Source organism: Poecilia reticulata, chromosome 15 (assembly GCF_904066995.2).
Source record: "Poecilia reticulata chromosome 15, P_reticulata-male-v2, whole genome shotgun sequence".
Lineage (NCBI taxonomy): Eukaryota > Metazoa > Chordata > Actinopteri > Cyprinodontiformes > Poeciliidae > Poecilia > Poecilia reticulata.
The window spans coordinates 18,136,751-18,151,103 of NC_088844.1; the positions used below are offsets into that span (position 1 = coordinate 18,136,751).

At 37.6% G+C, this 14,353-nt stretch overlaps 1 protein-coding gene across 1 annotated transcript; it reads left to right on the forward strand.

Annotated features, from left to right (window-relative positions):
• The first annotated feature begins 1,314 nt into the window (after window positions 1–1,314).
• On the forward strand, window positions 1,315–9,444 carry LOC103476977 (urokinase-type plasminogen activator). Its single transcript, XM_008429758.3, has 11 exons — window positions 1,315–5,311; window positions 5,925–6,018; window positions 6,110–6,143; window positions 6,461–6,596; window positions 6,678–6,760; window positions 6,848–6,901; window positions 6,992–7,166; window positions 7,280–7,425; window positions 7,986–8,126; window positions 8,214–8,362; window positions 8,562–9,444. Exons 2-11 carry the CDS (start codon window positions 5,965–5,967, stop codon window positions 8,754–8,756), a joined length of 1,167 nt encoding a protein of 388 aa, XP_008427980.2. The 5' UTR covers window positions 1,315–5,311; window positions 5,925–5,964; the 3' UTR covers window positions 8,757–9,444.
• Window positions 9,445–14,353: the final 4,909 nt, after the last annotated feature.

Consider the following 14,353-nt stretch of genomic DNA (forward strand, 5'->3'; position numbering starts at 1 on the left):
ATAGATGTGTTACATTTACAGATGATTCAGATTTTCAGAGGAACTTCAAATTTTGCAATGGTAAACTAAACAATAAGCTCATTGCACATGTCAAGAATATGCAATCATTGGCGAAATGTGATGACTTGGCTACGGTTCTGTTCTACCAGCTGGTGCAACAAAGCCCGGCTGCTTTCTTTGTCATGATGAATACAAATGTTATGCAAATCGTCTGTGATGTTGCTGCGATTGGTATTTACTTCAAGAAAAGTGACGTGAGGGTTTTAGGCTCCATTTCAACTTTTAATATGATGATATCGTACAATTGTTTCCAAACGTAGCAAATTAACCTCATGTTTAATTATTTCATGGCCACAAATATTACAAATAATAAGTCAGTGCAGTTTATTTATGTGTAATATCTTTAACTCAGAACAATCCTACAAAATAATTATTAATATTTAATATGCTACATCTTATATTGAAACTAAAACAAGAGCATGGCGGGTGTGTGTGTGTGGGTGTGTGTGTGCGTGTGTGTGTGTGTGTGTGTGTGGGTGTGTGCGTGTGTGTGTGTGTGTGTGTGTGTGTGCATTTGTGTGTGTGTGTAGGTGTGTGTGTGTGTGTGTGTGTGTGTGTGTGTGCGTGTGTGTGTGTGTGTGTGTGCATTTGTGTGTGTGTGTAGGTGTGTGTGTGTGTGTGTGCGTGTGTGTGCGTGCGTGTGTGTGTGTGTGTGCGTGTGTGTGTGTGTGTGTAGGTGTGCGTGTGTGCGTGCGTGGGTGTGTGTGTGTGAGTGTGGAGGTGTGCGTGTGTGTGTGTGTGGGTGTGTGATGGTGATGGCAATATAACAGATTAATTTATTTCTGGCTTAAAAGTGAATAAAAAGAAACTTATACTTCCAGCTTCTAGAAGATGTTTTGTTCAAGCATTGCTTAAGGAAGTTCAGCACATAATAGCTCTTTTTTTAAAAAAAGATAAATTTGCAGCATTCAACAGTAAGAGGTGAAATACGCATGCTGTTGCATATGTGGGAACAAGAAATTGACATTCCTTGTAAAAAAACAAGGCACAACCTTTTTTTAATCACCATCTGGCATTAAATCAGACTAACCTTTTATTGTGTCAAATCAGTTAGTAAAACCAAAATTTACTAATTTACTTGTTGTTCTTGCATTTATTTACTAAATGCAAGAACAACAATAGATTTTATTGTTTTATTTTATTATATTGCTTTCTTTATATTTGTTTGCATTTATGTCTGTAGTATTTGGTGGAATTTCTTTTCAAACTACTAGTGGCGCCACCACATTGTTTTTTTTCTGCAGATGAGGGAGGTGAGAGCTGTTTATAGGTCCTTATATTTCTCTATGACATACCCTAAGTAACCAACAGTGTTCACAACTGGAAAATGTGGTTGTTGTTGTGGTCAAAATTTATCTGAGTGGGTGCTGAACCATTTCTCAGAAAGTTTTTTCCTAGCAAGACAAAAAAAAAGGAACTGTATTCACAGCTCACCGATAAACTGAAACTTCAACTTGCAGAAGTCTAAAAATACATCTTTGCAATGTACATAATAAGAAAATCAGAGAGTCGTAACGTAACATCTGTTTGGTTATTTGCTTTGCATCATGTTGGTAACCTGCTGGATCTCTGCCTCCTAGTTCTCCTCGCTGACCAGAGTGAAGCAACGTAACCAAAAAGTGTTTTTCATAGCTTTTTATGAAGCTTCTTTGATGAGACTCAATTAGACAAGAGGATGTGTTTGACGAACTGGCCTTCCTACCTGTTTAGTCCAGTTCTTTCACCTACTTGTTTACAGGATGTGAAATGAGGTCATGGGCTCTTCACCATTTCCCATCGTCTTGTCTTTTATGTAGTTAACTATTGATGTTAGCTACATTCACAATAGAGTGATTTTTGCATTTAGATAAAATATTATCAAAATCATCCATCCATTTTCTTGCACCCTTGTCCCTTAGTGGGGTCAGGAGGGTTGCTGGTGCCTATCTCCAGCTAACATTTCAGGCGAGAGGCAGGGTAAACCCTGGACAGGTCACCAGTCTGTCACAGGGCAACACAGAGACACACAACCATGCACACACAGGGGAAATTTAGACAGACCAATTAACCTGACAGTCATGTTTTTGGACTGTGGGAGGAAGCCGGAGTACCTGGAGAAAACCCACGCATGCACAGGGAGAACATGTAAACTCCATGCAGAAACACCAGGGCCAGGAATTGAACCCAGAACCTTCTTGCTGCAAGGCAACAGCTCTACCAACTGCGCCACTGTGCAGCCCTAATCAAAATCAGATTTTATCAAATATTTCATGACATAAAAAAATGTAAATTTTAATCTGATGGGAGCTATGGCAACCCACTAGCGCTCTGTGTGATCTAGGTTAAACACTAAGTATCCTTGCACAAGCAACTGACAGTGGTTTCCTAGTATTTTCATCCATTCCTCCTGACAAGAAAGTTGCAACTCTAGTTTTGCAGGATGCCTTTAAAAGCTATTTTTAACATTTTGTTGGCACTAATTACCCCTTTTCAATGGTAACTGGACAGGAGGTAGGGCAGAGAGAGAACGGGAAGACATGCAGCAAATGACAGAGCTGAGAATTGAACCTGGGACCGCTGCGTTGAGGACTGCAGCCTCCCCAGGTGGTGTGGCAGCTCTACCACTGATCCACAAAGCACCCAATTTACTCATTTTTTAAATTTTCCTGAAAAGGAGAAGCAGCTAAATCTCTCTTGTGAGCAAATAGAGAAGCTGAATCATGTGAGTTTATTTATACTGTGACTCAGAATGAAATTACTTGTTAAAAGTAGTTCACTGACCTGTTCTACGCCACAGTTTCTAATGTGATAGCACCTTTTAAAAGGTGTGAAATGATGTTTACAGATGACAGTTAATAACCAATTATAAATAGGAATATTTTTCTCTCTTTTCGAGTAAGAAGGGTTAATTAAAGAAGTTGTATTCACACCCTTACCCAAATAAATTGCAGTTCTATGTACATGTCATAATTCTGTTATTTTTTCCGCAGAGGCATTAGTCACTTTTTTTCCGTTCTCCTTGTCTATCAACGCATGTGTATGCTTCCTGCAAAAATCTAGATGGGCTAGGTTGAAGTACAAAGGAAGAACACAATAGAAAAACTCAGAAATGTGAATTAATTTTACGTTTACTGGTAATTCCTCATGTCTTAAACCTGACTTAAATAGAACTTGAATAGATTTATAGTTGCAGCTTTTACAGCTTACAATTTATATAAGCCTAAACTCAGAAATGTCCTTTCACACAGGCAGGCTAAAGCCGTAGTGTCAACTTTTTCTTATCAAAACCAGGACAATACTTGATTGTTTTCCTCCCCTCCTCTCACAGCTGCAATAAATACTGAAATGTTGAAAATCTGGGGGAATATATCAGTGACTCAGACAGTCTAGAGCTTTAATTCAAGTGTAACATGTCTGCAGGTGTGTGGAGTTTTTTCTTTTTTTTTCTCAAAAATGATTTATCAAACAGAATTGGTTGCAGCTGTGTTGACCTCAAATATCCTGGGTTTTCCTGGATGAGGCAACTTCACCATTTAGTTCCTTATTTCACAAAACACCTACACGGGACAGATTTTGCTGTCTGAAATAATTAACACGGGGTACATTACTCAACTTTTTAAAAGATGCTTCTAATTAACTCATTTGTTTTTGTTTGTTTGTTTGTTTTTATTTAACCTTTAGTTTACCAGGATAAAAATTCATTGAGATTAAAAGCTTATTTTTTTCATGGCAATAACGTTAACAACATCCTTGCACAAAAGATATTATCACAATCAAAGTGGAGGAAACATGAGTAACACAGGCAGCAGTCATTAATGAAGTCAGATACGAGGGAGATTTCAACTCAAAAATTCCCCTACAAAATGTGAGACAATGCCCATTGTTTTAGAGGAAGTTGTACATTGCGTTGGAAAGGATTGGCAAACTGAGATTTAGGTCTACCAGAGGACCAATACGGGTGGCACGCATGTTAACACTCCAGGACCAGCTTGTCTGAAGCTACGTTGATTTGTTTCTGAGCCATTTCATCAAAAAGCATTCCGACATTTCTGTCCGTACTGAATTTTTGAATGTGAGATTAATTCTAACACAAGTGGATCATCAGTATCTTCCATTTAGCGCCACAAACATAGAAAGTAGGAGACGAACACACACGCACACCCAAAGTTAGCTTTATCACATAGCCAAACTTAATGAGCTTACTCCTATGCTGAGGAAGCTGGAGTGCCTTAAAGGAAAACATTTATGCACAGGAAAGGCATGCTGACTGCAGCATAGAAATAAATACTCAGGACTTTTTTCCTAGCCAACACTGTCATGCCAATTTCAAAGAATAATTGATTATTGTGGTTTTATTTGTAAGAACATTTAAATAAACGTTATAAATCTGTACCCCTCCTATGCAGGAATTTTACATTTATTTTAGACTGTGGGAAGGTGTTAGCTGACTGTGAAACAAGCAACATACGTTCACAAGTTTCAATCAAGTTCAAAAATAAACATGCATGCTCAAACAAGTTCACACGCCTATTTATATCTGAATATATAAATTACGAGAAATCTCCCACTTTTTGTATTCATCAACAAGCTTGTTGCATAATTCTGGCAGAATATTTGTTTATTGTCTGAAATGGTACAGTCAATGTATTTTGGTTGTGACTCCACGTATTTTCAATAGGAGTAAAGTTTGAGGCCGCTCTGAAATGTTGCCCTGTTTTGCAGTTCTAAACCAGTCGGTCTTTGGTACAACCAGTGTTCCAAATTTAAACTCTGATTATTTATTCTGAAATAAATCTAAATCTGAGTCTGGAGGAGTACTTCCATAATGATGAATGCCTCCATTCTAGAGGAATATTCAAATGTAAACCATACAATTGAGCACTTTGTAAGATGCCTATGAATGCCTAAATGTCACTTCTTGTCACTTATTTCCATCAATAATCCTGCATGTCTCCTGTCAGATGCTTTCTTTGACGACATTGCCTATTTTGGATATGTTTTTTTTGAAGTGCTGCTCTTTGAGAGGAAGGGGGTGTTTCAGTATGTGTCACAGGACATGACAAATAATCTGATTTGCTCAGCTTCTGGACGTATGTAATGTTTTCATTAAGTCTCCTTAGCCCCTCCTCCTTGTAAAATCTTTAAATTGGAAGAAGCAGAGGGAGGATTAGCACTGCAACAGCACCACGAAAACAAGTGTGTGTTTAGTTTAGCCACAGCTCTCTATCACGTCAGCAAAAGCAGAAAGAAGTCGAACAGAGGCGTCAAAAAGGTGAGCAGAAAACCACCAGCATGTTTTAAGATTTCCATGAAATACTGCAAGATTAAATCTTTCACTGTGTAAAAATATATATGTTTTTATCATGTCAACAAATATATCTGGAAGATCAAGGAAAAAAATGTTTGGTATGAGCATGCTGCGTAACTAATTTGATGTAAAGTGTCATAATCTACTAACCTAAATTGATACGAATTCATTGTATTGATAGAAACTACGTTTACAGTACAGAACAGATGCAGCAACCAGAGAAGTTTGCACTATTTTTACTAAATAAGTTTGAAACAAATAAATGTGCATGCTACAGATAACTTGCAATACTTAGAAAATGTAACTTGCTTATAATACTTTACCATCTAGTGCAGAATGAGATAGTGGCTCAGAGGTCTGAGTTTTTTCTTCTTTTTTTTTTCTTTTTTTTTTTAAGTTTGAAACCAAGAAGTAAGAAAGGTCATGTTGAGAATCTGTTTTAGAGTTGTTAGTTCAAAATATCGCTTGTGTCATCAAGTGCTTTATAATAATCTCCATATTAGGACCATGGGAAGTTTACTTTAGACCAATTCATCCTGTTACAATTGTCCATTTCTGTATTTTTTCCTCTTCACAGACAAAAATATCCCCAATAAGCAGAAGTAAAACCAGACTTTATGATGAACCTGTTAGTCATCTTCTCCATCCTTGCAGCGCTCAATGTCAACATGGTGAGCAGCAAGTGAAAAAAAACAACAACTTTAACTTTATAGGAAAACACATCCATTTTTTGAATCTCTTGTACATCTTCTCTCCTTTTAGGTGTTATCTCGACGCTATTTTACAAACAGGCAGGGTGAGTTACCAATGATTTTTTTCCCCCCATCTCTGTCTGAATACCATTTCCCTCTCTGCTCCTTATTTTCAACCCTGTCAGCAAAGGCTAGAATGATCCAGATTTTATTTTAGTAGAGTGGTGGAATGGCTAAGGAAAATTACCTTATATGTTGACAATAAAATATTAGACTTTTCAAGGACAGACTAGCATCAAACGGATAGGAGCTGCAGATGCCATATGTATATTTCCTGAAATAAGCCCCAATGAATGGTAGGAGGGGGCCGAACAGCCTAATGCTCATTGATTAATTTTTTTTTTGTGTGCTTTGGTTTTAGCATCACCAGACTGTCGGTTTGGGAAAGGAACAAGCTACAGGGGAATGGTCTCTGTATCATCTTATGGTAACAGGTGTCTCAAATGGAGCAACTTTTGGGACGATTCAAATGGAGTTGGCAACCATAATTACTGCAGGTACCGCATGTTTTACATGTAATGCTTCCACGCGTTTGAAAGAAACGGCAAACTTTTAATATATTTACCCTTCAATTCTAGGAATCCCAACAACAGACAGAGGCCGTGGTGCTATGTTAAAAAAAGATGGCAGGTCAAGAAGGAGTTCTGCGATATTCCCAGATGTAAGATTTGTAACTCCTCTAAGACACATTTCTCTGCATTTGATTTAAATGTATCTAATCGTGCCTGTGTTTTTTGCCGTAACACAGGTCCTAAAGTAACTGCAAAACCAACAACAACACCTCGCAGAGTTGTAGATACAGGTTTGTTTCTAAAATCCTCTTATATCTCAGTGGCATCAGGTGAGCTCATGCATCAGGTATTTACACACACACACACTTTGATCCCCCCAGAGAGAACATGTGGCGAGGGTTCTGAGCGGAGGACGAATAAGATCGTGGGAGGCTCTTTCGTACCCATCGAGTCACAACCGTGGATCGCTGCTATCTTTCAAAAGACGTTCCTCTGCGGTGGTTCTCTCATCGCGCCCGGCTGGGTTCTCACAGCTGCACACTGCTTCCTCGATGGGTGAGAAAACGCAACCCCCACTTCCACTTCCTCTGCTAATTATCACACGGGAACAAAGTTCACATGAGATGTTTCGTGAGTGTTTGAACCACTTTATGTGTGCGCCTATTTAGAAACCAAACCAGTCTCCAGCGTCTGAAGGTGTATCTGGGAAAGTCTGACATCAAGAGCACAGATCCTGACAGGGAGCAGCCTTTCTCTGTGGAGAAACTCATCATCCACCAGAAATACAACCCGTCCAACTTCGATAACGACATTGGTGTGTATGAACATGTTTTGCTTACAATAGTGCTCATACCTTTTGAACCTTTCCACATTTTGCCATATTGCAACTAAAACTTTAGTGTATTTCATTGGGATTTTATGTGACAGACCAACACAATATCAAGGAGGGCTGTGTGGCTTTCAGTGTTTTTTAGAGACAGTTTTCAGAAAACTGTGGCATGTATTTGTAGTCAGCCTGCCTGACTCAACACTTTTTCTTTTAGTGCAATTACAACTGCATGTGGTTTTGGCTCACAGAATGACAGTTTTGCACAATCTTCTTAAAAAAAACCTGTTTTTGAACTTTATCCCTGTCTTGTCTGCTGTGTTGCTTAGTTCCCAGGATGCTGTTGGTTTATTAATGTCCTCCCCTGTGAAGTATTCATACAATACAATCCCAATAATATACCTGAATGTTTGTCATTTTCCGGTGGCAAAATGTAAAAAGTAAATTGTGTACAAAAAAAAATCCATAAAGATGTTTCAAGACTGCAGATGTGACATTAATAAGAAAGATCTCTATGTGCAGAACTTAAATTGAAATTTACATTACAGCTCTACTGAAAATCTCAAATGCAAACGGACAAGGTGCGTTGAAGACAGCTTCTGTTCGGACAGTTTGCCTTCCTCCGCTCAACACTTACCTGCCTGATGGAGTCACATGCAGCATTGCAGGATTTGGGAAGGAAAGCTCTAGTAAGTACAGCAATATGAATATCCTTAGAGTCATTAGTGAAACACCCATTTCAGTGTCGCTTACACCTCATGCTGTGCCGTCTGCAGGTTCGTGGTCTTACTCTAATCGGCTGAAACAGGCTACAGTGTGGCTGCTCTCCTCCACCAACTGCAAAGTTGAAGAGTCCTATAAAGCTTTACTCACTGACAACATGATGTGCGCTGCGAGCCTTGATTGGAGCACCGACTCCTGCAAAGTAAGCACATGATGAAGTGTATAAATATCTGTGGACATCTAGAGAAATCACATATAATTCTTTCCAGACTGTAAATAACAATGAGTAATGTTCGTTTTCTCTATATCTGATTTATCCAAACATAGAAATATTCCTTAAATGACACATTTTTATTTATTAATGATAAATTATTATTGACTCACCGACCCTCTTTTCACAGGGAGACTCCGGGGGCCCACTGGTGTGTCAGGCGTCAGGACGCATGTTTCTCTTTGGGGTGGTGAGCTGGGGTGAAGGCTGTGCCAGTAAGAACAAGCCAGGTGTTTACACAAAGGTGACTCACTACAACGACTGGATCGCAGACAAAACCGGGCTTTCTGAGTACACAAAAGGATTGATGTATCCTCAAAAATGAAACTCCAGCGCATGTTAAGTAGTCTTCTGGCCAATGCATGTTTATAAGAGGAAAATCTGGCGTCCAGTACGTGTTAAGCATGTGCTGATGCAGCAGGTTTGGCTGCACAATAGGAGTGTCAGCCTAAAAGGAACAGTGACAGAAAGTTAAAATTTACTTGAGCTTAGTCAAGATTGCTTCTTGGTGGTTTTACTTGGCTGGGAAAGTAGGACAATGTTTGCTGTAAGGTCAAACTGCATTTTCAACATTAATTTGTGTTATAACATTTTCCCGCCATTGACACAATACAATTAAGAAGGCTTAAAAATTTTACCCTCTGGTTACAGTTGTGACCTGACGGTTATATACACCACCACTGACTGAGCTAAAACCAGCTAAAGCTGAAAACATTGACAAATAAATAATTATTTATATCACCTGTATTTTGAAGGCAGCTTACAAGCTTTGATGTGTATTTAAAATTATCTTTTCATAATTGTTTTAAGGAGTTTTAAAGAATTAGTTTTTGTAAATATACAGTGATGTGTTTTTATATATGTAAGAACTATGCATAAAAATAATATGTATTTTTTTTCAACATTTTACTTATTTAACTTAAAAAATTTTTTTGCTGATTCTGAAGGCTGGTCCTGCTTGTTTCTTATTTGTTTGAGTTGTATAAAATATGAAATAAACATTTAAAACCTTATTGTGCCATGTTATTTCACGTCTATAATCTTTCTGTCTTTCTACAATATTTCTTGTTATTATTATTATTATTATTATTATTGTTGTTGTTGTTGTTGTTGTTGTTGTTGTATAATAATATTAGATAATAATTATATTACTAGACTTATATTATTGTCATTGTAATTATAATTATATAATTATAATTATAATAATACTAATAAAATTAAATTGAAATTTACATTACAGTAAATTGTTTTGTACATGGTTTTGTACTTAATATCTACTTTATCATCTGAAAGATTTTGCTCAGAATGCACAATACATTGACTCTATACGTCTATGCTTGTACGTTACAGTAAATGGTTAAAATTAGGGTTTTAACATGAACATCGAAACTTTTGAAAACACAAATCCGAAACAGATCGAGAGAATTTGTTTCAGTAGTTCAGATGTCTGACTGGTTGCACTTCGCCTTGCACAAACACCAGAGGGCGCTGTTGTGCTAAAATGAAATGGCCACAATATTGAAACTGAATGAGTTCAAAGTGCAAAAGCTTCAAACTGTAAATGACAGAAACAGTATGTTTCAAATCGTTATAAAAACTGTGATTTAAGAAAAATAAAAGTAAATCCATTTCTCTGGGACAAGCTGGAGAGTCATAAAGTCTTCAACAATTGTTAATTAATCACCTAATTGTTAATTAATTACCTATTAATTAACACAAGATTACCTAGTCATTACCTGTTCTTATAATGAGTCAAAGTCAAACATTTTCTTTCTGTGCTTTCCATCTCACTAAGATCTCAGGGTGAACCACTCGTCTCAGAGATGTCTCTGACCCAAAGGAGAATGAAGCAGATAGTTTTATGGAGAAGAGAACAAATCAATGCACATGTTTCAGACAAGTCCTAATAAACATCCATTTAGAAAGGTAATTGATAACCTCTGAATAATTAAAATCAGATAAGACAATGGTTTTTATTTTCTGCAGTGCTTCAAGATTCCTGGAGAAGCTCAAGAATCAGAACTTCAATTCACATTTTAGGTGTTTGCATAACATTTTCTTACGGGATGTGGAGGGAAAGAATAGCTGAATATGTAGTAATCACGCATATTTGTCTTTTTTATTTCTTTCTAAATAAATTTCTATTCTACTTGTAACTGTTGTACTGACTAAACAACTTTCAGTATGCAGTAAAATTAATGCTTATCCTGCCCATCACTGATAAACAACGATGTAGTTTGCTTTCCTTTCTTTTTTTAAACCTCGCTTGCTGCCACTTTCCATTTTACTTTGCACACGATGGGCACAGCAGTTTCTACCCGAGAGAAACAGACTGCTTGAGTCTGTTTCAGGAATTATAATCACTTGCCCTCGTACCACCACAAGAGTCCCTCAATGGACTTTAAACATGAATGAAGTTGCTGTGCTGCAGTCATTAAATCCTTGTTGCTGCTTGTCTTTTCAGATCTCTGTCCATCCTCGGGAGGCACAGCCACACTGGCTCTGCTGTGATTTACACCCGTCCTCTCCTGTCTTCACCACTTGATTTTCCATTTAATCATATGTTCCTTTTAATCTCTTCACTTTGTCTTCATCCAAACTTTTGTTCAACCTTCAAGTTCCTGATTTCAAAAATATTCTCATCCACCTCCTGAATGCTTTTATTATATGAACTTCCCTGACGACACCTGCTCTTTTTAAATTACCACAAAATGTGATGAGGCTGAAGTTTAAATCCCTTGTGTACCTAAGAGCTGTATTATTATTATTTTCTACATACATAAAATAAATATATTACTTTTATATTTATTTTATATTAATAAATCAATAAAATATATTAAATAGATTTAATATAATATTTATTTATTATATATATGAGGGCTGCACAGTTGTGCTAAAATGAAATGGCCACAATATTGAAACTGAATGAGTTCAAAGTGCAAAAACTTCAAACTGCCAATGACAGAAACAGTAAGTTTCAAATCGTTATAAAAACTGTGATTTAAGAAAAATAAAAGTAAATCTATTTCTCTGGGACAAGCTGGAGAGTCATAAAGTCTTCAACAATTGTTAATTAATTACCTATTAATTAACACAAGATTACCTAGTCATTTCCTGTTCTTATAATGAGTCAAAGTCAAACATTTTCTTTCTGTGCTTTCCATCTCGCAGTTGGTAGAGCTGTTGCCTTGCAGGAAGAAGGTTCTGGGTTCGATTCCCGGCCCCGGTCTTTCTGCATGGAGTTTGCATGTTCTCCCTGTGCATGCGTGGGTTTTCTCCGGGTACTCCGGCTTCCTCCCACAGTCAAAAAACATGACTGTTAGGTTAATTGGCGTGAGTGTGTGTGTGCATGGTTGTTTGTCCTGTGTGTCTCTGTGTTGCCCTGCGACAGACTGGCAACCTGTCCAGGGTGACCCCACCTCTCGCCCGGTACGTTAGCTGGAGATAGGCACCAGCAACCCCCCCGACCCCACCAAGGGACAAGGGTGTAAGAAAATGGATGAATTTATATATATATATATATATATATATATATATATATATATATATATATATATATATATATATATATATATATATAAGAAGTGTGGAGTGGCACCATCCACAATAATGAATAAATGGATAATTCAACATCCAAAGCAAGGCTAGATCTTACATCAAAAAGTAATCACATCTGTGTGAACCAAGTTATTTTTGACCCTCGCTCACATGACTCACTGAGGTTTTTGAGAATTTAATGATATGTGTGATAAAGCAAACAAACAGAAGATAATTTATTTTTTATTGTGGATCAAAAATATGATCAGGGTGTCCCAAATTTTCTTCAGCTAAGAACACATTTGCGTTGATGCCTTTTTTGTAAATCAGATTCATTTTTGGTGCTAACAAATAACTGTATTTTCTACAAATAAAAAAAAGAGACATTAATAGGTAAATACTTCACGTTAACACTTAAGGTTGTCTACTAATTTTCTTACGACTGTGTATAATACACAATCCCTCTTAATTTATCTACTCCAATTTGACTATACCTAATCAGTTAGTCAATCAATCAATCATGTAACAAAAGATCCTTTAAAGAGATTATAAAGATATAAAGCTAAATGACAGACTGCAAATTTAAAACAGTGATACATTAATCAGTTTTTTGGGGATGGGGAACTGTACAAACACATCTAGATTAGTAGAGAAAAAATTAATATGTATATTTTTTTGATAACCAAAGTTGAATTAAAACAGCTATAAACTTGGATTAGATGAGAGTGAGAAAAGAGACATCCTTGCTTTCAAAAACATCCAGGCTTTCAACAAGGCTGTTTCACAGCTGAGAGCCATAAAAGGGGAAAAATGCTTCCCTGCGTGTTTTAGTTCTCACTCTAGTACCAGCAGAAGACCCTCACAAAAGGGCCTGATGGTTTCTGGGAAGGGGTGTGGGCTAGGACCACTAAGAGTCAAGATAACAGCAAAAACGCCTAAAAAAAAATCAATTCTAAAATTTGCAGGTAGCCAATGTAGAGACTTAAAAAGAATGCACTTTGTTTTTAGTGAATATTTTTGATATTTAAGAAATTAGAACACTATTGTCAAGTTCATTTATTTCAATAACTCAATTAACCGAATAAAAGCCATAACATAGATAAATTACACACAGGCTCATGTGTCTGTCAGCTATGACAATTTTCTGCTTCTAGCTAATGAAAGCACAATATTTGAGATGAGAATTTCTCATCAGACCAATAAAGACGTAACTAAAACAGAAAGGTGGGTTTTACATCTGCTTATAATGAGCGTATGTTTAGAAAAAAAGGAAAACACAAGTGTGGCTATCACGACGGTATCCATTGCGCAGCATTGTGCAGACAAAGCAGATCAGCTCGGTAGAGCAGGTCTAACGTCACATTTTGTCACGCTGCCTATGACTCACACCTCTCCGGCTGAGACCCCATACCTGCGACTCTGTGAAAGGAACACTTCACAGGGAAAGCTACATCGCTTCTGCAGCAATGGAAACAAATCATTAGTGGCCTCCCAAGCATCCCGGCACATTTTGTTGAAAGGAATCACATTCCAGCTGGTTGCTGCTGAAAGCATACTTGAAAAGCTTCTTAAGAAGACCAAAAGCAATGCTTTCTATCAAACTGTGTTTAGACAAGCGCGCATACACAGATTGCTAACAGTAGGACTTCTGGGACCAATCACAGCCTGCCTTACTCCTCATCAGTTACTCATTAGTTTATATTACTGCTTCTTTTACTTGGGCTAAATCCATATATGGGTTTGAGATGAAGCGAGTGCAACACTTTACTCCTGTTTAAGGGCAATTCCTCCAGAGAAGGGATGAGATGGCAGATAAAAGACTGCAGGAGCACCAGAATGTCCAGTCTGTCCCGTTTGGATAGCAGCTTCTCACCAGGACACACTGCATACGTAAACACAGCAAGGGTCACTTGGCCCCAGGCCCTTTGGTCAGTATGGGGTGTCGGGGGTATAAATACAGCTCGTTTTGCTGTTGAGGTGTCCAGTTTCCCCAACACAGGATCAGATTTCAGAAACAGAGAGAACCCCACCAACAACCATACACACTCACACTCAGAAAGACCAAGCCAGAGTGCCAAAAGCAAAATAAGAGGCATTATGACATGGGGGTTTCACAGTTTCACACTGGACTTGTCAGGTGGTTGTTGAAATACTCGAATATCCAGCTTTATCTTTGTTTTTAAACGGAATAGCTTAGTGAAATGCTGGTGCCATGTGGTGATCTTTGAGACTCCTTTCAGCTCCAGGCTGCAGCAAGCTGAATCCTTGGTCTTTATTTAGACCTGGACATTGAGGCCTGGAGACATGAACTCCTGACCTACCTTTTAGTGAACACGGCTCAAATGTCAGATCGAGATTTAAAGGTTCATTAAAAAAAAAAAAAAA

What these genes read in the sequence shown, in the direction of transcription:
- LOC103476977 (XM_008429758.3), top strand. Translation starts at nt 5,965, where the DNA reads ATGATGAACCTGTTAGTCATCTTCTCCATCCTTGCAGCGCTCAATGTC. An exon ending in CAGCGCTCAATGTCAACATG is followed by an intron (nt 6,019 to 6,109) that starts GTGAGCAGCAAG and finishes CTCTCCTTTTAG; the next exon opens with GTGTTATCTCGACGCTATTT. An exon ending in CAACTTCGATAACGACATTG is followed by an intron (nt 7,426 to 7,985) that starts GTGTGTATGAAC and finishes TTTACATTACAG; the next exon opens with CTCTACTGAAAATCTCAAAT.